At 43.3% G+C, this 24,112-nt stretch overlaps 1 protein-coding gene across 1 annotated transcript in view; it reads left to right on the top strand.

Annotated features, from left to right (window-relative positions):
- The window catches only part of AP1M1 (adaptor related protein complex 1 subunit mu 1), a gene marked incomplete in the record, with an annotated part of 1,516,013 nt that overhangs the window by 571,388 nt on the left and 920,513 nt on the right, over positions 1–24,112 (top strand). The window contains 1 exon segment of the mRNA XM_044090737.1: positions 6,029–6,176. Within this exon segment, the coding sequence (XP_043946672.1) occupies positions 6,029–6,176 (148 nt within the window).

Raw genomic sequence — 24,112 nt, 5'->3', positions numbered from 1 at the left:
TAGACAGCATTGATTCCCTCTTCTCTCTGACTTGGCCAGGGACATTCACAAGTGTGCATAGATCCACCCAATGAGGTAACAAGACAAGGAGCCTCTTGTCCATTCTCACCTGTCCACTCTTCATCTGACACTGGGTGATGTTTTGATCCCTTTTTAGGCACTTTTTTTTTTTTTTAGCACATGCTCTAGATTCTGCAGCAGGTCAGGAAACCCACTACCAGGAAATCATATTGACCAAATGGAAAATGTTTGTTTTCTTGTGGTGCCTTTCTAACCATCAGGATCCCCTATCTGTGGGAGGTTCCTCTGGTTCTCTCTTATTTGTGCGATCTGATCCATGCTGATTTGGCATATTCTTCAGTTAAAGCTCACTTTTCAGCAATTTCTGCTCCTCTACCCTTGAATCCTCTTCTGTCCTCTAGGTTTGTGGTCAAGCAGTTTTTTTAAAGGCATCCTTCATATCAGGCCTCCCACCTTCTTGGGACCTCAGTTTTGTACTTTAAAAACTGACTCCGGCTACTTTTCAGTCTTGCCTCCGTCTTCCTTGGAAGACTGTTCTTTAGGCTCTTACTTCTAAGAGAGTGCCTGAACATCAGGCTGTCATGGCTATTTCTCATTTTTTTTTTTTTTCGTAGACAGGGTCTCTCTTCAAAGTGATCAATGAGTTGTTTCTTAATTGGTCTGTCTCCTTTCCATTTTTCATTTTCCACAGTTTGCAAGTGCGAAGGTTCTTCACACCCTGGATTTGAGTAAAGCTCAGATATATGAACAAAACTGAAGTTATTTGCAAGTGTGAGCAGTTTTTGTTTCCTTTCATCCCAGGGCTTTGGGTTTGCCTATGTCTCAGGAGATCGGATTTCTAAGGCCATTTCTTTTTTTTGTTCTATTCAGAGCAGATGCCTTTCCTCGACTGTAAAGGCACATTCTGTTAGGTCATCTGCATGCTCTGGTACCTTTTTCAAGTGTTTAGATACCATTTCTATTCCTGAGGCTGCCATTTGGTCCTGTTTTCATACTTTCACTAAACATTACAAGTTGGGTGTTATTTCCCAGCCAAGGGGCTATCCTTCATGGGTTTGTAGAAGGCTGTTCTCTGCCTTCATCCTCCCATGCTTCCTCTTGAGTTCTTGTACTCTACGTTGGGTGAAGAATACTGCAAAAGTGATATGAAAGAACATAGTACAGTTGTGTGAAATCTTACCATAATAGTAGATGTCCTTTTCACTGTTGGCAATATTTGGTCCCTCCCTCCTACCCCCTCTGTCCTAGTTCTTACCGTATATTTCTGTTGCCTTTCTGACTGAGGTATTCCTCTTCCTTTTTTTCCCTTCTGGATGCACATGTTCTCCTTTGTCTGTGAGGGTATTCTGTTCCTCCTAAGGTTTTCAGTTCTGAGTTTGTGCGGCCATATGTCACCTCCATGCCCTATGTCTTGCGTAGGAATCATGCAGGTGACATATGGTGCCTATAAGAACTAAAGGCTTTAACATAGTGACTGGATGTTGAGCTATCCTTGGTAGGAGGTCCTTTAGGTGAAGAATACTTCAACAGTGAAGAGAAGGACTTCTACTGTTATGGTAAGATTTTACACAACTCACAATTGTACTTTCTTCCAGTCATGTACTGCCCTCAGTCTTGCATAGACAGTTCTGCAGATGTAAGTAGATCATTAGTTGCTATAAAAATAGGAAAAGACAGTGTGAAACTGTTTTCTACTGCCTTTATTGGAAAATTAAGAGAAAACCTAAAAGTGGAGGAGTGTCAATATTCACCAAGGATATTCACAGTACCAGGCTAGTTGCCCAACACAATGCGTCTAAAATTCTCTAGGTGCAACTAATACTAGGTAAGACTGCAATCCAAATTGTAGCTTGCTACAGATCCCCCCACCATACCCAAAGATTCTCACTACACCTTTCTACACATACTGGAATATATTAAGGTAGAACCAAACACCCTAATACTGGGTGATTTTAACTACCCTGCCATTAACTGTGAAAGCTGCTCATGTATCAACACCTTTGCCCAACGGTTCTTGGAATTCATAAATTCCAATGCCCTGGATCAACTAATCCGTAGTCCCACCAGGGGCTCCAATATCCTAGACCTGGTCATTACCAACATGGGAAATCGATGCTCCACACCTATGGTCACCCCCTCGTTAGTCACGTCTGACCATAAGCTAATCACCCTTAACATCCACATCCCACCCCCCAGTAAGGAAACCTACATAAAAAAACTTCTCCAAAGCCAACCTCATGCTACTCAAGTCAGAAGTGACAAACTTCACGACACCCATGCAGACGGGAGCTGCAAGTTCAACTGCTGAATCCTACACTAAGGCACTGTACGAGCACATCCACTCATGCATAAATCGTGCCATTCCAAATAGAACCAAGATGCTCTCATCCAAAAAAAAGAAGCCAATCTGGTGGTCCCTTGCCATAAACAAACTTTACAACAAAAGGAAGAAACTGTTGCAGAAAAGAGGAAAATCCCAGGATGCAAAAAACTTCCTTACCAGCCTCAGTAAGAAACTGAGATCCCTCATAACATCCTCCAAAGCTAGTTACGAAAATAAAATTGCCAAAGATTCCAAAGACAACAAGGCATTCTATAACTATGTCAAGAATCTAAATGGCAATGCTCAGATCTGCTCTGAGCTAAAACAGATGGCATTAAATATACTGATCCCAAGGATATTGCCAATATCCTGGCAGATCGATTGTGCCGACTTCACCCCCTAAATAGCCCATCTCAATACCAGAAGATTGCCAACTTCCAGTAATAACGGCCACACAGGTAAAAAAACACACTCTCTAAAGCTAAGAATACAGCATCCATGGGACCAGATGACATCCCAGGCTGTGTACTACATGAACTGCAATATGAACTGGCACCTCACCTAAGTGTCATGTTTAATCATAGCCTCACCTCAGGTTTCGTGCCCACTGAGTGGCGCACAGCTACAGTTATCCCACTCCACAAGGAGGGATCCACCTTGGATCCTGGAAACTACCGTCCCATCAGTCTGACTAGCCTTATCTGCAAGGCCATGGAGCGTATTATCATGGAACTTATAAACAAAGACATTGGCAACCTTCAAACACTGGACCCCACCCAGTTTGGGTTTGTGAAGGGCCGATCTTGTCTTTTAAACTTGATTGACTTCTTTGAATCAGTCTCCAGAGCCATGGACAAGGGTAAGGTGGTCCACACAACCTATCTAGACCTTGCCAAGGCCTTTGACACCATCCCCCACTCTGGAATCATAGATAAACTTACTAAGCTGGGCATTGATCCCTACATCACCCAATGGGTTGCTAACTGGCTTACTGATAGAACTCACACTGTAAAAGTAGCAGACTCCAAATCCAGCTGCAGACAAGTGGAGTACCTCAGGGTTCAGTCCTGGGACCGCTCTTGTTTGGCATCTACTTCTCTGAAGTACAAGCCAACACTAAGGGACTCTGGATAACAAAGTTTGCAGATGACTGCAAACTGGAAGCCATTATTGAATCCCCAAGTGATGTGGATACTCTACAAAAGGGCCTTACAGAAACAGATGCTTGGTGCCAGAGCCATGGGCTCAAGCTCAATGCCAAGAAATGTATAGTTATCCCCTTTGGGGAAAAAACATGTATCTATGAATTACCATATAGGTGGCAGTACACTAAACTCCGAAAGTTTGATAAGAGACTTAGGGACACAGGTGGACAGTGGTCTCACCTTCGATAACCACCTCGCCACAACAGTCAGGAAATCCTATGTGGCACACCTCATCACTAAGGGCTTTTCATCCAGAAAAAAGGAGTTCATTGTCTCACTGTACTCCTCATTCATTAGACCCATTATAGAATACACTGCCCCGTTTGGTATGTACCTCTCAAAACATCTGCAACAACTGGAAAGGCCGCAGAAATACCTCACTAAAAGAATCACAGGCCTAAAGCAGATACCCTACGCTGACCGCCTTAAAAAACTCCAGCTATACTCTGTCGCATATAGTCTACTCAGAGGCGATCTTTGCTTAACATACAAGGCCATGTCAAACCCAGAGCTGTTGGACATGCTACACTTAAAGAAATCCCAATCCCTCAGAGCCACACGCTCCAGGGATCTAAACCTTGTCATCACAATAAACAAAACATGCTGGAGGGATAGGTTCCTGACCCAGAGACTCCCCAGACTCTGGAATAGATTGCCCATACATGTCAAGCAGAGTGCCTGTTGTGACCTCTTCAAAAGGAACCTTGACGATTGGATGGGAGAAAGGAAATTCACCCCGGGGATCACGTCAGTCGCCCTGCTAGACAGGGGTCCAGGGAAGTAAATAGTGTGGGAAGAAATAGCCAGGGAATTGTTATGGCTAGGCTTGTATAGGCTCTAGGGCTGATATCCTAGTACTAACCTATGAACCTAAAACTGTATTAGTGAACCTAGTTATTATGGTTACCACCTGTCTTTCTTCACAACGCTACTGATTTTGAGCAGTTTTATCTTGTTTGTGAAAGTGGGTGGGCAGCATGAAAAATGACAAATGTCTTGATATTTCACCTGAAAAAAACATTTCTGACTATTTAAAATCTCGCAGAAAGCATTGCTGATGCACTTAAGTCATACAAGGTAGCAGAAGCAGCCACCATTGCACATCACATTCTTTATTTTAGTCATAGGAGGAAATTTTTTTCATTTGATTATGGCATGGTTTGACCAGCACAATCTCAAGTTTAAGAACCTCTCACTTTGGGCATCTAAAAAGATGACACCATAATAGCTGGCCACATATTTGAATAATCCATTTGTAAATGGTATTTTCTGTAACTGCAACTGTTTTGTAGAAAATGTTAGTCTTGCACACTACTGATTTGTCATGATTATGGTTTTGATGAAATATTAATGTTGCAGTTCAACTCGAGGAGTAACAATGCAACAGAAGTGCAAAAATGTAATGTATGAGGGCATCTGTGCCTCAGTTTATATAAAAATTCCTAACAAATTCAATAACAGATAGTTGTACTCTACTTGTAAAATGTTTTTAGCAAAAACAGAACATACATTAGCACATTTTTCCAGTATTCAGGATAAACAAAGCAAAACAAAGTTTTCATACAGTTGCAGACATTGGTGAATAGAAGAACTTTGAAATGTTTATTAACAGCGCTTTGATTGCAATGGTAGATGTGACACCTCAAGAAGAGTATTAGAGAGGGCTATTGGTGCTAACAGCATAGGATTGCAGAATTACAATCTATACAAAATCCTGAGATTTATCTATTTTCTGTGACTGGAGAATTGCTCTGAATGGTTTAAAACTGGCTGTAAGAGAAATGTATATCATGGTAATTCGGGAATAATATGTGAACTTCCCTGCTTCAGAAGGTGTGGAAGATTACTGTGACTAACTCCTGCCATTGTGTCTCAGTGGACTAGGAGGATATAATTACTTTGTCTAGCGTGACTCCTATGAAGGGGATAAGAAAGCACAACAACAAGATCAAGTTAGCATGGCAGGCTCAGTGTCAGCCATTTTGTAGAAAAACATTAACATTTTATAAGAACACCTAGCCTGTTTTTAATGCATTAAAATAGCACAGAAAAAAAATACATTGAAAACATACATTTTGAGTTATAAGGTGGAGCTTTAATGTAAATGTGCTCATCACTTTATTCCTTGCTGAAAGTCCGTGTCCATTTGTATGCATATCACTGGCATTATACTTAAGTGGGGATTATGTTTTTGCTCTGATTTTTATTGCTTATTTTTGGGAGGGAGGATTAGAAACGAAGTTTAGTATAAGGAGCCAGGGCAGTGAGATCTTAAGTGCCATGGGAAGTAATTGAGGCTTTGTAGAACTCCCAGTTTCAATCATGAAGGAAACGGAAATTGCTGTTTTGGCTACTGTAATTTATCAGGGATGTAATTAAACTCAGACTGCCTCAACTAGTGCTGGACATGCAGTTCTGAGTACAATATTTTGGGTAGTATTCATTGATTTTTCAATACTTCCTTAATTATTACCCCCAGGTACATTACACAAGAAGGACACAAGCTTGACACAGGAGCACCTCGCCCGCCACCAACAGTTACAAATGCCGTGTCATGGAGATCAGAAGGAATAAAGTACAGAAAGAATGAAGTATTCCTAGATGTCATAGAGTCTGTCAACCTCTTGGTAGGTTTGAATTCTTGTTTTGTCAATCCCACCCCCCCATCCATTTGCATTTTATTTAAAGGTAACTTGAGCATTTATGATTTTACCTTGCCTTGTACAGACTTTTTTTTACTTGCATTTGTAATCATAGTGAGGTAAGCAGGTTGAAGTTTGACAGGCTGATGTTTTGGCTTAAAATGTGACTGATGCTATCAAACATTGGTGCAGTGAAGCATGCCACAAGGAATTCCAAAACATTAATTACTTCTGTTGTAGCTTGTTTCCTTGACTTATGTGGTTAACTCAGCATTATATTGCATTCAGGCACCATCTCTAATGTGACATGACAGGATGTAGTAGTTCAGTTTATTTCAGTGGATTCTTGCATGGCTAGATAGATCAAGCACTATTAAATTAAAGTTGCCAGAGAGAATGCAGAAGATGTCCTTCAAGAATGCAACTGCAGTCCTGACATATGGGTTGTCCTGCCTCAGGCAGCCCTTCGGTCGGCCAGATTCCAAAGTCTGGGTCCGGCGTCGGCCGATGTCGCCTCCTCCCCGACATCAGAGCGGCTGGAGTATAAAAGGCATCAGCCGATGCCATCTTCTTCAGTCTTTCTTGCCGCGCGGTGCCCGAAGCAGAAGCAGTTCGCAAGTGCCGGTCGGTCAGCTCCTGTGTTTTCAGTACCGAAGTCATCTAAAAGCTAAGTACCCCGTTGGGGAACATTTTTTCTTGCCTCAGCCGATGTCAGAACAAATTGAGAAAGTTAATAATTGTTTGTCTTGTGGTAAACAAATACCTCATAAGGACTTTCATTCTTACTGCCTCCCTTGCCTGGGCCCAGACCACGACATCTTGGCCTGTGCCGCCTGTGCTTGCTTTAATAAGCGCACTCTCAGGCACCGGGCAGAGTTTGCCGAAGACTTTTTTGGCGAATCTTACGCTTACAACATGCCGTCGGAACAACCGACAGCACAAACTACCAAAAAACGCAAGGACCGGGACCGACATCCTCGGCCCGCGTCTTCCATCGATATAACGCCTAAGCCCTCCGCGAGTGCTTCGGTCCCTTCGGAAGCGGTAATTCAACCGCTCCAGGCTGACTACACCGCGTTAACTCATCCCTCGGTCTCGGAGGCTACTCCGGTGCCGGTTGTTGATTTTCCTCCGGAAATCGAAGTTCTGGATCTACCCGACACCATTCCAGTGGACAAAGTTACCCCTGCACGTGGGGCAGCTAGGCCTCCTGTATCCATGTCAATCAAGGCCTTTGCACGTGCTAAGGCCGCCAGCCAGGCCAAGGCCCATCCCAAGCTTGCTTCTCAGGCTCCTTCTGACAAACAAATCATGTCTCTGGCTGCAGATCCTATTTCTCTTATTAGAGGGTCTCAGCCTCACCCAGACAGAGGTTCTCAGCCGCCTGCAGAAAAAAGGCCTAGAACTGAGCAGGCAGACAACCTCTCTTCAGATGAAGCCTCTGGGGATTCAGAGCATTCAGAAACCCAAGAAGAATCCTTCCAGGCCTATGAGGACTCTGATGCTGAGGAATCTATTCCCTCTGCCTCCCCTCCAGAGGATTTTTCATTCGGTGAAGTCCTCCACTCCATGAGGGAGCATTTTAAGTGGCAGGGTCAGGAATTTTCTGATTCCAGGAAAAGGCTACGTACCTTCCTTAAGTTACCCCAGCACAGACCTTTAGCTATTCCGCCAGTTTTGGATGTCCTGGATGATGTTTTCTCCGACTCCAGTGCTTCCCCTGATTCTCTCCCTCCTGCTCCTGTTAAGCCAGACCGATATTACAGGGTCCCTGACACTCACAAGCATCTCTTTAAGGCCCACTCTGTGGATATAGAAACTATTTCACAGGGCCCCAAAGGAGTGGCTACCTCCTCAGCCAGGAACCCACTGCCAGCTGACAGGGAAGCAAGGTCCTTGGAGAGATGGAGTAAAAAAGTCTATACCTCTACCACCCTTGCCATGAGGTCTCTTAACTGCCTTTTTCATATGTTTCAGTACCAGGATTATTTACTGGATGATTTGCAGAAAAAGATAGCCTCTCCTGAGCCTATAGATAGAAAGGCATTGCAGGATTTGGTTCATAATACACAGCAGGTTAGTAATCATTTTCTACAGTGTGGTTATGATGCATTGGAGGCTTCATGTAGGGCAGCTGTGACAGGGGCTGTTATCCGTAGACATGCTTGGTTGAAGGATCAGCCGCTACCAGATCATGTTAAAGTTAAGCTCCTGGATGCACCTCTGGATAAACAGAAGCTTTTTGGAACTAATGCTCAGGATGTGTTGAAATCTATTGAAGAGAAGGCAAAATCAGTTCAAACAGTAAAGGATTTCCTCCAGGTTCAACCGGAATTGGCCTTCAAAGAATTGGTCCTTTCCAGACTCTGACAAGTCTCAAAGGGGAAAGAACAGGCGTGCATGAGGTAGAGGGCAATACAGAGGCTCCTACAGGGGACGCCAATGGCAACCACAAAATCAAAGAAATGGCACAGGTAGTACACCTGCACCACAGGGACAATCACAATGACTTACCTTTCACTCCGCCTACCAAGGCTCAAAGAGAAGCACCTATAGGCAGAAAATTATCTCTGTTCTCAAAGAACTGGCACATTATAACAAAGGACAATTGGATTCTGGACATAATAGGCAGAGGTTACAGGTTCCACTTCCATACCTTACCAACAGGACAAGGCATGCCAAACCTGCCACAAAATCAAAGGGCAGAGGCACTCATTGAAGTCTCAAAGCTATTACAAATAAAAGCAATAGAGAAGGTTCCTCCTCAGGAACAAGGCCAGGGATTTTATTCAAGACTGTTACTTGTTCCAAGAAAAGAAAAACAATGGAGGCCTATATTGGACTTGTCCGTTCTAAATACTTTTCTCATGGTGCCAAAATTCAAGATGCTGACGTTACAGCAACTTCTTCCCATGCTGGGCAAGGGGTCTTGGCTGGTTACTCTGCACCTCAGAGGCATACCTGCATGTCCCTATCAGACACAGTTGCAGAAGATACCTCAGATTTCTTGCAGGAACAGAGCACTATCAATTCTCAGCATTGCCGTTTGGCTTATCTACTGCGCCCAGAGTATTCACGAAATGCCTGGTATCAGTAGTGGCACATTACAGACTCCAAGGGATTCAAATATACCCTTACCTGGATGACTGCCTAATACAAGCAGACAGCAAACAGACCTTGATAAGACACTTGGATTACATCATTCAATTGCTGCAAGCTTTGGGATACAGAGTAAACATTCAAAAATCAAGATTACTGCCATCCCAAGAGATTATATTTCTAGGAGCAAAACTGGACACACAGCTACAAATGGCTTTCCTCACAGAGGAGAAACAAGAACATTTAACAGCTTACTTCAGAGGCCTAGCAAAATTAACCCACCTGACCGCAAGGAAGACCTTGCAGGCCCTCAGGTTCATGGCATCTTGCATTCTTCTAATCCCTCTGGCAAGACTACACATGAGAAAGCTGCAATGGTACCTAAAAAGCTTGTGGTCACAACACAGCCACAACCTAGAAGACATAATACCACTCATACCATGCCTGCAAAAGGAATTTTTGTGGTGGGCTCAAGCAAGTCACTTAAACGAAGGCATGCTTTTCAACAAACCTCAAACAAGTCAAACTATTACAACAGACGCTTCAGACCTTGGATGGGGGGCGCACATGGACGGCAAATGCATTCAAGGGCAATGGACTCCAATGGAGATGCATCAGCACATAAATCAAAAAGAGATGTTGGCAGTGATACATGCAATAGAAGCCTTTGGAAAATCTCTTCTTCAAGGTCATTTGCTAACAATGATTCTTTGGGAAAAGTCCCTGAAACTGAACATCTATTTGCAATCCCAGTTTGTTCCGGGCAAGGACAATGTTCCGGCAGACAGATTGAGCAGAAATTTCTTGGAGCCTCACGAATGGATGTTACACCCTTGCATTTTCGCACAAATAGCATCTGCATGGGGAAGACCAGACATAGACCTCTTTGCATCTCATCTCAGTCATCACCTGGAAAGGTTCTGCACAAGGATACACCATCCTCTAGCTTGGAGAACGGATGCTCTTTCCTTCAGCTGAAATGCTCTAACAGTTTATGCATTCCCTCCTCTACCTTTGCTCACCAAGGTGTTACTGAAGATCAAGGCAGAACAGCCAAGGGGAATCTTGATAGCTCCAGACTGGCCAAGGCAGCACTGGTATCCACTACTATTGAGCATAACTCACTCCAAACCGTGGCCCTTGCCTCAATGGCCTCTGCTCCTGACTCAACACAGTTACAAGACTGTTCATCAGAACCTGCAAACCCTAAAGCTGACAGCTTGGAGAGTTCCATGACTCAGACCCATGACTCACTCTCCAAAAAAGTTCAGGAAATTTTGCTGGAGGCACGCAGACCCCCTCCACCAGAAAAACCTATACGGCCAAATGGAAGAGATTCACCATCTGGAATGTCAAAAAGGGACAGGATGCATCATTGGTGAACATGCCTCAGGTATTGGAATACTTGACAAATGTTTCACAGTGGCCTCTCATACTCTTCCATCAAAATCCACGCTTCAGCTATCTCAGCACATTATAACTGTGATCCACCTGTGTTCTCGCATCCTTTTCTAAGACCGCTTCTAAGAGGCATAAAGAATATCAAACCTCCAAGGAAGCTACCAATTCCTGCATGGGACCTCAATTATGTCTTGGAAAAATTAACTATTCCTCCATTTGAACCAGCAGCATCTTCAGAAATGCAATTTCTATCATGGAAAACGGTTTTCCTGTTGGCAGTCACTTCAGCAAGAAGAGTCTCGGAGATACAGGCCCTCATGGCAATTCCTCCCTTTATCATCTTTCATCAGGACAGAGTTTCCCTTAGGACCAATCCTTCATTCATGCCTAAGGTGATATCCAGAGTGTCTCTAAACCAAGCAATTCACCTGCCTACTTTCTTTCCTAATCCTCAAAATAAAGGGGAAAGGTTGCTGCATACTTTAGACATTCACAGACAACTACGATACTACTTGGACAGAACAAAGTCCACCAGGAAGTCTGACCAACTGTTTGTAGCCTATGCTGCTGGAGTGCAAGGGAAAGCAGTCACCAAACAAACTATCTCAAAATGGATTGGACACTGCATCAGATTCTGTTATTCTTTTCATGGAAAAAGTGTGCCAGCTAATATTAGACCACACTCCACCAGAGCTATGGCCACATCCACAGCTTTTCTAAGAGGAGTGGCTACAAAAGATATTCTAGAGGCTGCTACATGGAGCTTCATGCGTACATTTACCAAACACTACAACCTGCCATTATACTCCAGATCCCGAGCAGGCTTTGCTTCGGCAGTCCTGCAGGGCCTTCTAGCTACACCATCTCTTACTTAGTCCTACCACCCCCAGCTTGGCTATGGTATTCAACCCATATGTCAGGACTGCAGTTGCATTCTTGAAGGACATAGTACAGTTTTGTACCCACCATAAATGTAGATGTCCGATAGATATGCAACTGCAGTCAGGTTTACCCTCCCTCCTACTCCTCTTTTTTTTTTTTTTTTTTTCCCCCCATTTTGGGTCCTTACTCCCCTCACCTATCAGCTGGGGATATATGTTATGGTGTATCTGTTTATTGCTGTTGTGCATGTCTGATTTTATCAGTTTTTCCATTCACCAAATTTAGCCTTCATTGGAGGGCACCTGGCATCTGGGGCAAGAAACACTGAAGAAGATGGCGTCGGCTGATGCCTTTATACTCCAGCCGCTCTGACGTCGGGGAGGAGGCGACATCGGCCGACGCCGGACCCAGACTTTGGAATCTGGCCGACCGAAGGGCTGCCTGAGGCAGGACAACCCATATGTCAGGACTGCAGTTGCATATCTATCGGACATCTACATTTATGGTAGGTACAAAACTGTACTTCGTAGAGATTGACACCAGTATTTCCCATCTGTAAACCTGCACAATACTTGCCTTCTACTTTATAGAGCTCAGTAGTGTGTTTAAGTTTTATTTACAGCAAACATGTTTAAAAGACATCTAGTTTCTTAGCTTGCAGTAAATAGAGGTCTGTAAGATGTTTTTTTTTTCAGTTTTGACTTACCAGATCACTTCCTAAATGATTCTCACAACAGATTTTGCAGTGTATTGTCTTTTCCCTGTCTGTCGTTGTCGGACAGTCTAAATGATGGGAAAATATTGGTTCATAGGTAGGTACTAGGCTATTGGCCCGAGGGCTAAAGCAAGTCTAGCCAACAGTGTATTGGCTTTTGCCACCCATGTAGTGTTAATTTCTTGCCCCTCTATTGAGCAGTGCCCCAGACTTAATCCACTTAACAAGGTTTTTCTTGAGTGCTAATGATGAGCTCTGCTTGATGTGGATGGAAATTTTGTTCCAGATCATGGGAAGTCTCTGGGACAAGAATCTATCCCTCCAGCATGTTCTTTTTATTGTTGGGGTGAGGTTTAGGTCCCTAGAGCATGTAGCTCGGGGAGATTGGGATTTCTTTAAGTGTAGCATGTCCATCAGTTCCGGGTTTGACACAGCTTTGTATGTCAGACAGAGGTCTCCTCAGAGTAGGCGGTATGCGACCGAGTTGAGTTGGAGTTTCTTGAGCGGGTCGGCATAGGGCAACTGTTTGAGGCCAGCAATCCTCTTGGTGAGGTACTTTTGGGGCCTCTCCAGTTGTTGTAGGTGTCTAGTGAGGTTCATCCTAAACAGGGTGTTGTATTTAATGAGGGGTCTGATAAGTGATGAATAGAGGAGAACAATGACTTCCTTATTTCTAGATGCGAACCCTTTTGTGATTAAGTGGGCCACATAGATTTTCTGACCACTGGGGCAATGTGGTTATCAAAGGAGAGATTACTATCCACTTGGGTGTCAAGGTCTCTTATCACACTTTCTGTGTTAAGTGAACTTCCCCCTATTTGGTAATTCATGGCTACCGTGCTTTTACCAAAGGGGATAAGAATGCACTTGTTGGCATTTAGCTTAAGGCCATGATTTTGACACCAGGTGTCTGTCTGTGAGGCCCTTTTGCAGGATGTCTGTGTCGGCAGTGGAATTGATAATGGCAGCCATTTTGAAGTCTTCTGCGAACTTTGTTAGCCACAGACCCTCTGTGTTCACTTGCACTTCAGAGAAGTTTATACCGAACAGGAGGGGTCCCAAGACTGAACCCTGGGGTGCACCCCACTTGTCACTGGTTTGGAGTCAGATCTGGAGTCTGCAACTCTTACCGTGTGGGTTCTGTCCATGAGCCAGTTGACCACCCATCTCGTGACTTAAGGGTTTATGTTAAGGATGATGAGTTTATCTATGATTCCTGAATAGGGGATGGTGTCAAAGGCTTTAGCGAGGTCCAGGTAGGCTGTGTGGACCACCTTGCACTCGTCTATGACCTTAGTAACTGTTTCAAAGAAGTCTACCAGGTTTAGGAGACGTGATCTACCTTTCACAAATCTGAATTGGGTAACATCCAGAGTTTGGAGGTTACCAATGTCTTTGTTTATGAATTCCATGATCTTACAGACCAGGCTTGCCAAGCTAATAGGTCGATAGTTCCCGGGGTCTGTGGTGGTTCCTCCTTTGTGGAGTGGGATAACTTTTGCTCTGTGTCATTCCATGGGCTCATAGCCTGTGGTGAGGCTGTGATTGAACATGGATTTTAGGTGGGTGGGGGGCGTGTTCATGTAAGACACAGCCTGGGTTGTTGTCCGGTCCCATGGATGCTGTGTTTTTGGCTTTAGAGTGTACTGTTTTTACCTGCGCGTTTGTGATTGACGGGGCTGTACAACCATCTGGTATAGTTATTGGCCCTTTTGGGGGGGGGGGTGAGTAAAGTTTGCACTGAACCTATCTGCCAAAATGTTGGCAGTATCAGTTGGCTCTGTATATTTTGTGCCATTCTGTTGTAGCTTGGTGCAGATCTGGGTAGTGCCATGGAAATTCTTGACATAGCTAAAGAATGCCTTGTGGTTGTCTTTGGAATCCATGGCAATTTTTCTTTCAAAATTAGCTTTGGAGAATTTTGAGATCTTCGTTTCTTACTGAGGCCCATCAGTGAGTTTCTCCATACCTGGGTTTTACTCTCTCTTGCAGCAGTTTCTTCATTCTGTTGTAGAGTTTTTTAATGGCAGGGGACCACAACCACCAGATTGGCTTTGGAGCATAGCGTCTTGGTTTAATTGGAGATAGCACGATCCATGCACTCATGCAGGTGCTTGTAGAGTGCGTTTGTGTAGGATTCAGCAGTCGTGACTGTGATGACTGTGTTATCCATTTGCAGGGGCGTCGCGAAGTTAGTCACCTCAATTTTGAGTAGCGTGAAGTTCGCTTTGGAAAAATTTTTTACAATGGTTTCCTTGTGTGGGGGTGGGGTCAGGATGTGGATATCTAGGGTGATTAGTTTATGGTTTGTTCTAACAAGCGAAGAGTTGCTCTCTGGCATTGAGCACTGGTCACCCATGTTGGTAATGACTAGGTCCAGAATATTATTGCCCCTGGTGGGGGTGTTGACGAGTTGATCCAGGGCGTTAGTATAAATTCCAGGAATCGTTGAGCAAGGGGATTAGTGCAAGAGTGAGTAGTTTTCCCAGTTTAATCGCCCGTTGTTACGGTATTTGGTTGGACTCTCATTTTTTCCAATGTCCCCAGGAACGAGGAGTGAGGGTCCTGGGTCATGGTGAGGGATCTATAACTAGCTACAATTTGGAATGCATTTTGCCCAGGGTTAGGTGCCCTTGGATGATTTCAGAGGCATTGTGTTTTGCAACTAGCCTGGAGGCACTATTGTTTGATATTGCAAAGGTGTATAGAATCTCCAGCAGGTTTTCTCAGATTGACCTGGAACAAAATTATATCAATTTATTTTTAGTTGCATGCTGGGAGGACTGAAAGTACCAGATGCATGCTCCTTACAGTATGCACTGGATAAATGTATACTCCAGGTGGTCCATCCTGGTCCCTTTTTAAATACATTCTGTGTGAATGAGATGTTGAACTATTGTGGTAATACTGGTCTCTTTCAGTATGCAAGTGAATCTACATTACTTTGTTGATAACTGTCCTGCATCTCTTAAAGCTACATTGAGGAATTCATAAGATCAGACACCTTCCTAGAAATTGTTGGGCCGCTCTTTAACATGGCAGAGTCTAAAACTGAGTTTTATGAGGAGATGCATTGTGAAGTACACTTGCTTATTTTGATGATTTCTCCTACACTGATGGTATTAACCATCTAGATTAATTCAAGTACCTTGGTGTAATCTTTGACAGGTATCCTGTAGTATAACTCATAAAGTTCTACATGATGTAAAATAAAATCTTGGCAATTGCAGAACAACCTATGTTGATTTAAACTTTGCCTTGGATTTAAGGATTAAACGAGGTCCTTAATAGGATGATTTTAGCTGAAATATGTACATTAAAGCATTAGCTTTTTTATAAAGCTCCTAAATGAAGTAGCTAAATCCAACCAACTTCTCACAAGACCGCAGTAGCGAGTCATTATCAGAGCAAATTTCAAAAACATTGTCAGAGCACAGCTTTACATGTTACATAAGCAAATGGTTTGAAATCAGAAGGTTAATTGTAGCTATGTGGTGTCAGTCTATCAGAGATAAGTAATTGTCTGCATGAAAGCTACAGCATTTAACGCATTTGTTATTCTTGGTTTAACCTCTTTATCTGATGTCATTTTCATCCATTCCTTAACCTTTTGGTTTCCGATCTGACCCTCTGATCTGACTGTGACTTTCTAAAGCTTTAGGCTCTGAAGGTCGAGCTCCTCCCCTACCCATAATTCTTCATTTCCCCAAATTACCTCAGATCTCATTTGCCTCTCTGTCAAGAAGCATCACGATCCATTCGCTCGAGATCCATTGAGAGTTTTTTTCTCATATTTACAGATGTTTGCTTTTTTCCTTGTTGTACTATCTTTATTCTCTCTTTCCCCTGTCTTTTTAGTTCCTGTATTCCAAACAAAAAAAAAACTGTTAGCTGGTCCATTTTTTGCAGGAGTTGTCTTACTTTCCTTTTTCTTTCCTTTTTTCTCTTCTTGAACATGTCTGATAACCCGTTAGGTTTTAAAAAGTGCACTTCCTGTGGGCGCAAGATTCCCTTATCTGATGCCCATAGGGAAGTGCGTGTTGTCTTGGCCCTGCACATCGTGAAACATCCTGCTCTATTTGCGAGGGGATTCACCAGTGTGCCTTGGCCATCTGCCAAAATAAACGTATTTTAAGGGGCTGTATTCTGTCTTCTGCCCCAGCTGCGTGGGTTCCTCTACTTCAGGGGCTCAGACCCATGCCAAGAAACAAAGATGTCCAGGAACACAGGAAATGTTCCCTGGACAAGTCTGCCTCTACTTCCAGTGAGCCTCCCAAAAAAGGCTTCCAGAGCATCAGATCTGAAATTCTGTGCCCTGGGTAAGTCTGTAGAGTCATCTCCTCGAACCCAAGTTCCTCTTACTATTTTGGGATAGACTCTTGCTGCCTTGGGATCTCCCTTTTAGCACAGATCTCATAAAAGATTCTCCTGTCCACTTCTCATATCTTCTGTCATGTCCTTCCATAGAGGTGGAGAGAATGAGGCAATTCCTTCAGAAATGAAAATGTCATGAAGAAAGTTTGGTATCAAATCTGGTGTCTCCAAGTAATAAGCAAAAAACTGTGTGCCAGAACCATGAGTCTAAAATATAAGTCTGTTTTATTAGCTAGTTTAACACTTTCAGTTAGTTTGAAGCCTGAAGAAGCAGTGAGTAAGAGTAACAAAGTAAGATGTAAATGCACTTGCATACTAGTGTGTAACTAACTCCCTTCAATTAAACAATCAAGGAAACCATTTCTAAAAGTGATAGCACACAAAATTTAAAAGTAAACTCTAACACAAAGCAGCAAATCAAAAATATGATTTAAAGCATAATTTAAAACAGTTAAAACCTTATTCTGTAGATATAACAATTCATGTTTCAGTGCCTATGTATCATTTAATCCTGGGGGGTATTGAGTCCTGAATTTAAGTATCCATTTGCTCTTGCATCTTTCTGTGATGTTTGTCTTGTTACCCCCTCTAATGTAAGTAGGAATGTTTTATGTTTTATATCATATTTTTGATTTGTTATATTTTTGATTTGTTGTTGGAGTTCTATTTTGTGTGCTATCATTTTTAGAAACTGTTTGCTTGATTGTTTAATTGAAGGGAGGTGCACACTAGTATACAAGTGCATTTACATCTTATTTTGTTACTCTGTTACTTAAAGCCTGAAGAAGCAGTGAGTAACTGAAAGTTTTTAGCTAGCTAATAAAGCATACTTGTATTTTAGAAAAGTGGTTCTGGGATGCTCCATTTTTTTGCTTGCATTTCCTTCAGACACAGGTCCAGATGGTGGTTTTTACCAGCTCTGTCCCCCACCAGGTCCAAGAGTCAACTTTTTCCTTTTAGTCTTTGTTCTTGTCCAATCTTACCTCCTGCTTTGGGGTCTTCAGATCCGAAGGCCCTGAAATTAGAGGTCTCTGCGTCAGTAGTGATTAGCTGTCCGACTCTGTCAGCTTCACGGTCTTGCTCAGCTCCAGCCACGTTGGAGCAGAGTGGCTCTTGGCTGAATCCTCAAAGTTGGTTCAGTGGGGCTGACTTTGACTCTGAAGTTTTCGGAGCTGTTGCTTCCCCTCAGAGCCTTGGCGTTCCATCAGCTTTGCGTCGACTCCCCCCTTTGTCGTGAATGGCTGGAGAGGCTCTGGTACTTTGTCTCTACAGCTTTGGCTCCAAGGATTACGTCTTTGGCATCTCTGTGCCTGTTTGTCTTCACGGTGGTGAAGGTTCTCTTCCTAGCCAGGAGATCCTCCGCTTTAGTTGTTTTGGATCCACCCCTTACCTCAATGTATACTCTGAGACCCTACGTCTCCCATCTGTGACAGCCGGCCCAGCATAGTCTCCATCTGTTCCATCCTTGGAATCCCAGGTCTCTTCTGATACCTCCCTGGAACATCCCCCTGTGGACATACCCCGGAAGAGAAGGTGCAAGAGGAGGTACTTGGATTCTTCACAAGAATCTGTCATGGAAGACACTGATTTCAAGGAATGGGAAGAGTCCCTGAAATCTCCACCTGAGTATGTCCTTTGGAGATGTCTTAGAAATCCTCCACCAAAAAGGTGGTTGGTCTACGTAAAACACTACCCATGAGGAAACTGTGTTCTTAGAGGCATTTGGGTCTGACCCATCTGCACCCTCTCCATGCTGATATATTCATCAACCTAGTATCAGCTAAGGGGTGGAAGGAGCCGGACATGTTGGAACCTATCCCCAAACATGCAGATAAGATTCTTAGTGCCCCCAACAGACTGACCACATTGGACTAAAGGGATTCCGGTAGATGCCATGGTTGTTGTGGCAGCCACCAAAAAGGAGTAAGCTCAGGAAAGCCCCACTGTCTATCCCCCTAACAGGGAGTCTAGGGCCATGGACCAATTTGACAGGAGAATTTACGCTTCGGCTACTTTCATCCTGTGAGCACTAAACTAGTTTTCTCATCTTATAAAGCTACAGAGCGTTTTAATCAAAGCTCTGTAGCTCTGTCCCAGAGTCCATGTCTGAGGAGGAACGGAAGGTCTTTCCCTCCAGAATGGCCATTCTTCAATCAATTTCCAAAAAGCAGTCAGCAGAACTGTTTAAAAACCTGCAGGAAAAGAGCAAGGAGCTGCAGGACCTCAAACACTTTTTTTGTCTCACCAGTGCCCAAGTTTCATAGAAACTACCTTGCCAAACCCAGATTTGTCGCAAATGGATGTAGCACAGGGATGTCTTCCTGGACGTAGTCCATCTGTGGGGCACAACACAAATAGATCTGTTTGCCTCCCCTCTGAACAGACAGCTGAAGCTATTCTGCACAGGAACCCCCTCCCCTCAAGCCTGGACGCCTTCTCAGTCTCCTGGAAGAGGATGTTTCTTTATGCATTCCCCCCTTTTCCTCTCATACAGAAAGTCCTGCTGAAAATTCAACAGGACAAACCAGAAATCTTGTTGACCCCCTTTTGCCCAAGGCAGCACTGGTTCCCCCTACCTTTTTCTCCAGCCAAGGGCAATCACCGCAAGTTACCCCACAAGGTGGACCTAGTCACACAACAGAAGGGATCACTTATCCATCCACATCTCCAAAACCCTAAGACTAACCCTGTGGGTGAACTGTTAGATCCCTTTTAGACACCTTTATTCAGAGTATGTGCTTTCTGACTTGCAGGAGGCCAGGAAACCCACTGTCAGGAGATCCTACCTATCCAAGTGGAAAAGATTCTCCAGTCGGTGTCTTCAGAGACAACTAGATCCCTTTCAGGCAAATGTACCACTAGTTTTGTCTTATTTGTGTGAGGTCCTCAAGTCTGAACTTTCATATTCCTCAGTGAAAGTCCATTTATCAGCTATCTCTGCTTGCTTACCTCTCAATCCACCTTTGTTATCCAGATTAGAAGTAAAACTTTACCTTAAGGGGTACTTATCAGGACTCCAAGGAAACCTATCCCCTCCTCCTTGGGACCAGAAATTCATTCTAAAAAACTCACTACTGCCCCCTTCTAGTCAGCAGCGTCAGCCACCTTGAAAATGTGCAGTTTGGGAAACAGTGCTTCTTGTAACCCTAACTTTGACCAGAAGGGTCTCAGAGCTACAGGCACTCATGGCTAACCCCCACCATATCTGATATTTCATAAGGATAGGGTATCTCTTCATACAAATCAGTCCTTCATGCCCAAAGTGGTCAATGAACTATCTCTTAACCAGTCCATCCACTTACCCAAGTTCCTACCTACCACACAAAATGACAGAGTGTGTGCTCCATTCCCTTGATGTTCACAGACAACTTAGATTTTACTGAGATAAGACTAAGAACATCAGAAAGTCAAACCAGTTTGTATCCTTTCACCCCAGGGCTCTGGGGAAAGCTATATCCAAGCAAACAATATCTAATTGGATTTCCAACACTATTTCCGTTTGCTACTCCTTTCATGGAAAACACCTTCCTTACACTGAGGACCCACTCCGCCAGGGCTGTGGCCTCCTCAGGGGCTTTTTTCTAAGGATTAGACATAGCCACTATCCTAGAGGTAGCTACATGGTGTTCAGTCCACACTTTCACTAAACATTACAAGCTGGACAATAACTCCAGGGCTAGGGCAGGTTTTGCTAAAGCCATCCTGCATGGATTCAAAGTTCCTCCTCTTCCACATCTCATAACACAATGCCCCCTTATGTTGAGAACTGCAACATGAGAATAGAAGGACCTAGAATAGTTGTGTAAAATCTTAGCAGAACCATACATATCCTTCTTTTCCATGTTGCAGTATACCTTTCCCTCCCTCCTATCCTCATTTAGAACTTCTGCCTCTTCTTCCTCCTCCTATTCCTCCTCCTTATTTTTCCTCTCTGGGTGGCATCCTGCCTCTTCTATGGTATTCTGATCAGCTACCCTTAGACTATTGTCTGGCGCATTCAGTTTTGAGTTCTGTGTGCGCAGACATCACATTTACAGTCCACAATTTATGGTTCCTATGTGTGACCTCCCACGCACCATACAGTAGCGAGACTAAGCTTTTGTATGTGGGCCAGACGTTCAGGTCACCTCGGGCGGAGGATCCCTCATGTTAGGAATACTGAAACATGGAAGAGAAGGACATCTATGGTTATGGTAAGATTTTACACAGCTATTCTGTCTCAAGGTACTTTTCAGGAATCCCATGAAGACTTCTCCTAGAGGCAGAGGGAGAAATAGTTGTTATGGTAGACCCCTCCCACGAGGCTGGGGGGTGGGGTCCTCAAAATCAGGAGTCTTGAGATTGTTCTCGGACAGACCCTTTCAGTGCTCCTGAAAGGTTGCCAGACTGTCCCTCTCTGGAAGCAGTCAGGGGGTGTTTATCCTTGCACCCAAATGATTTATGGGTGCTAAGGATCATATCCATAGTGTACTCCATTCCCTTTTTAAAAGATCCCAAACCAGAAAGATCCATTCCCGATGTTCCACCCAATTAAAGGGAATCAGCAGCTTCGGAGATTTCAAAGCTGAGAGAAAAAATTCATCCAGAAGGTAAAAAAACTCAAAATTCAGGATGGTCATGTTTCTAGTCCATTCTACCACTACTGCAAATGGATAACTGGATATGCTCTATAGACCTAAAGGATGCATACTATCATATCAAAATGGATAGATGCTTCAGAAGGTAACTTCGCTTCAGGCTGGAGCCGACCACTGCAAATTCAGAGTCCAGCCTTTTGGTCTCACCACAGCCCCCAGGGTGTTCACCAAATGCATGGCAGTACTCGCAGCTCACTTGAGACTGCAGGGATTCTACATGTTTCCTTACCTGGACGATTGGCTCCTGACAGCTCCAACCAGGCATCTACTCATCCAAGCCATGGAAATATTTGTTACAACCAGCCCCTTACTTAGGTATGATCATGATCATCAACACACACAAATCGCAGTTGCACCCTGTTTAAGTAATAGACTTCATAGAAGCACATCTGGACAAATCTAAAACCCTGGCCTTCTTCCTTCCAGACAGAATTTCTACTCTAAGACTACATATCGGACAGATTCAAACAGTACCGGATTGGCCAGCAAAATTAGTGCTCAGAGTATTGTGCTATATGGCTGTCATGACTACCATGTTACCTACAGTGCGGCTACGTATAAGAATTCTGCAGCAGACGCTAGCAGTCCAGTGGTTCTTATACCAGCATCCACTAAGATATCCAGTCAAGCTATCAAGAGTGTGCAAAGACTCTGTTCTTTGGAGGCTTCATTCCTCCAATATCTAACAAGGATCCCCTTCATCCCCCCACAGATACCTCCCATCTGGGGTGGGAGTATTTCTTGGGACTGTTAGTCCAAGGCACATGGACACCACAGGAGCCCAATCTGCATATCAACGTCTTGGAGATGTGATCCTTCTAGGGTTGCAAACCCTACACAGCTTTCTTCCTCTAGGGACTATTGCAATACAAATGGACAATAGGTCAGTTGTGTGGTACATCAACAAGCAAGGAGCAACCAGGTTTTATTCCCAGTGTCGAGAAGCAGTGAGAACGTGGCAGTGGGCAGTCTTTACCAACCGCTTCCTAATTGCAATGCATATTCCAGGGGAGTGCAACGTTCTAGCAGACAGGCTGAGCAGAGTTTGTGATGCCTCTCGAGTGGTCTTTAAAGCAGTCAGATGCAAACGTGATCTTTCACAAATGGGGTCAACCCTGCTGTGATCTCTCTGCATCCCCTCACAACAACAAATTCTTTGCCTTGATCCCTCTTCAGGGACAGCCCCCAAGAGATGCTGTGCTTCATGTTTGGGCCCACAGTCTACTTTACTCATTTTTACCTCTACCACTAATTCCCAGATTTTTTAAGAAAGCACACAGGTTGAAGAGCAGAGTAATCCTCATTGCTTCTTTCTGGCCTCGACAAGTCTGTTTAGTCTTCCTTTGGTCTCATGTGATCTGCCTTCTGTGGACATGGGAACTGATTCCAGATCTGCTATCCCATCCATCAGGGCAGATTCACCTGGACCTTCCAGACATAAAACTAACCACATGGTTTCTCCAATTTCGACGATGGCTAGATATTCCAGGCTTTCATCTACTGTTCAAAAGATTTTGATTTCATCTCACAAAGCATCCACTAGAAAAATGTATACTAGAAAATGGAAAAGATTCTCCATATGGGTTAAACAGAAGCAGTTGGATCCTTTTACTGCTCCCATTCCAGCAGTCTTAGATTTCCTTGCTGATACCTTCCAAAATGGAGCAACTTTACTATAAAAGTACAAATGGCTGCTGTCTCAAATTATCACATCAGAGAAAATTTTTCGCTAGCTTCTTCAAAATTGTGCAAAGCCTTTCTTAGAGGTATAACAAAGCCAGTAAGACCAGTGAATGTAAAATTTATTGTTTCGAACCTTTAGTGCCTTGGCACAAAGCCTTTTGAGGATATAAAAACATTTAAAAAACCTATTTAAATAACCGTTCCAATCAGTCACAATCAATTAAGAACATTAATTGCATTAAATAACCATTTTCCATCTGCATCCTAAATTCAGCCCAGCAGGTGTCAGTGTATTAAACTTTAAAATAAAAAGTCTCCTTATACAACAATTTATTTCTTAATTGTCCTACATCTACAACTTTTACCTTTTCTAAAATAGTATTTTGCAAACCACAATTATCCCCCAATGGTGAGTCAAAAAATGTGAAGCTACAGGACTTTCAATGTTCCTATTTGCTCCTGTAGTCTTACTCTAAATGAGCGTTTACTTTCCCCTATGTAAAACAGACCACAGGGGCACTTCAGGGCATAAACAATATCCTCAGTGGTACAATTAAAGATAGCCTTAGGTGTAAATTTAATACTATTAATCTTATCAAAACACACTACACGTTGACAAATTGAAAATTTTCTACATTAAAGTTCTAAGTTCTCTCACCATTGTCATTTCTGGGGTTGTATAACAGCTATGTATAATCATGTCATATATAATACTCCCGCTTCTATAGGAGAAATGTAGTTTATTAGGCAAAAAGTTTCAAATCTCTATATTTCTGTAATAAAAATACCAATAGAAATGAATAAGCTCCACAGTTTTCTCAATAAATACAGAATATGTTGTGACAAAATAATATTTATCTACCAAGGTAGCCTTCCTTTCACCAAACGCTTTCCTTCCTACTGAGTTACCACAAATATTCCTATTCTGGCATCCCAACATTAACCTAGACATGGTATTATCTATAATGTATTTATTGTACCCACCCTGAATAAACATCTCAAAAGTTTTAGCTAATTCCAGCTGTAATACCTCAGAGGCATTACATATTCTCTTTATACGTAATAATTCCCCATATAATTTAATGCATTTGTTAAATGGAGTGGACGACCACTCTTAGCATCCAAAAATG

Source organism: Protopterus annectens, chromosome 13.part0 (assembly GCF_019279795.1).
Source record: "Protopterus annectens isolate FY-2018-M chromosome 13.part0, PAN1.0, whole genome shotgun sequence".
NCBI lineage: Eukaryota > Metazoa > Chordata > Ceratodontiformes > Protopteridae > Protopterus > Protopterus annectens.
Note: the sequence above shows the minus strand (reverse complement) of the source record. Positions and strands in the feature narration are given on the sequence as shown.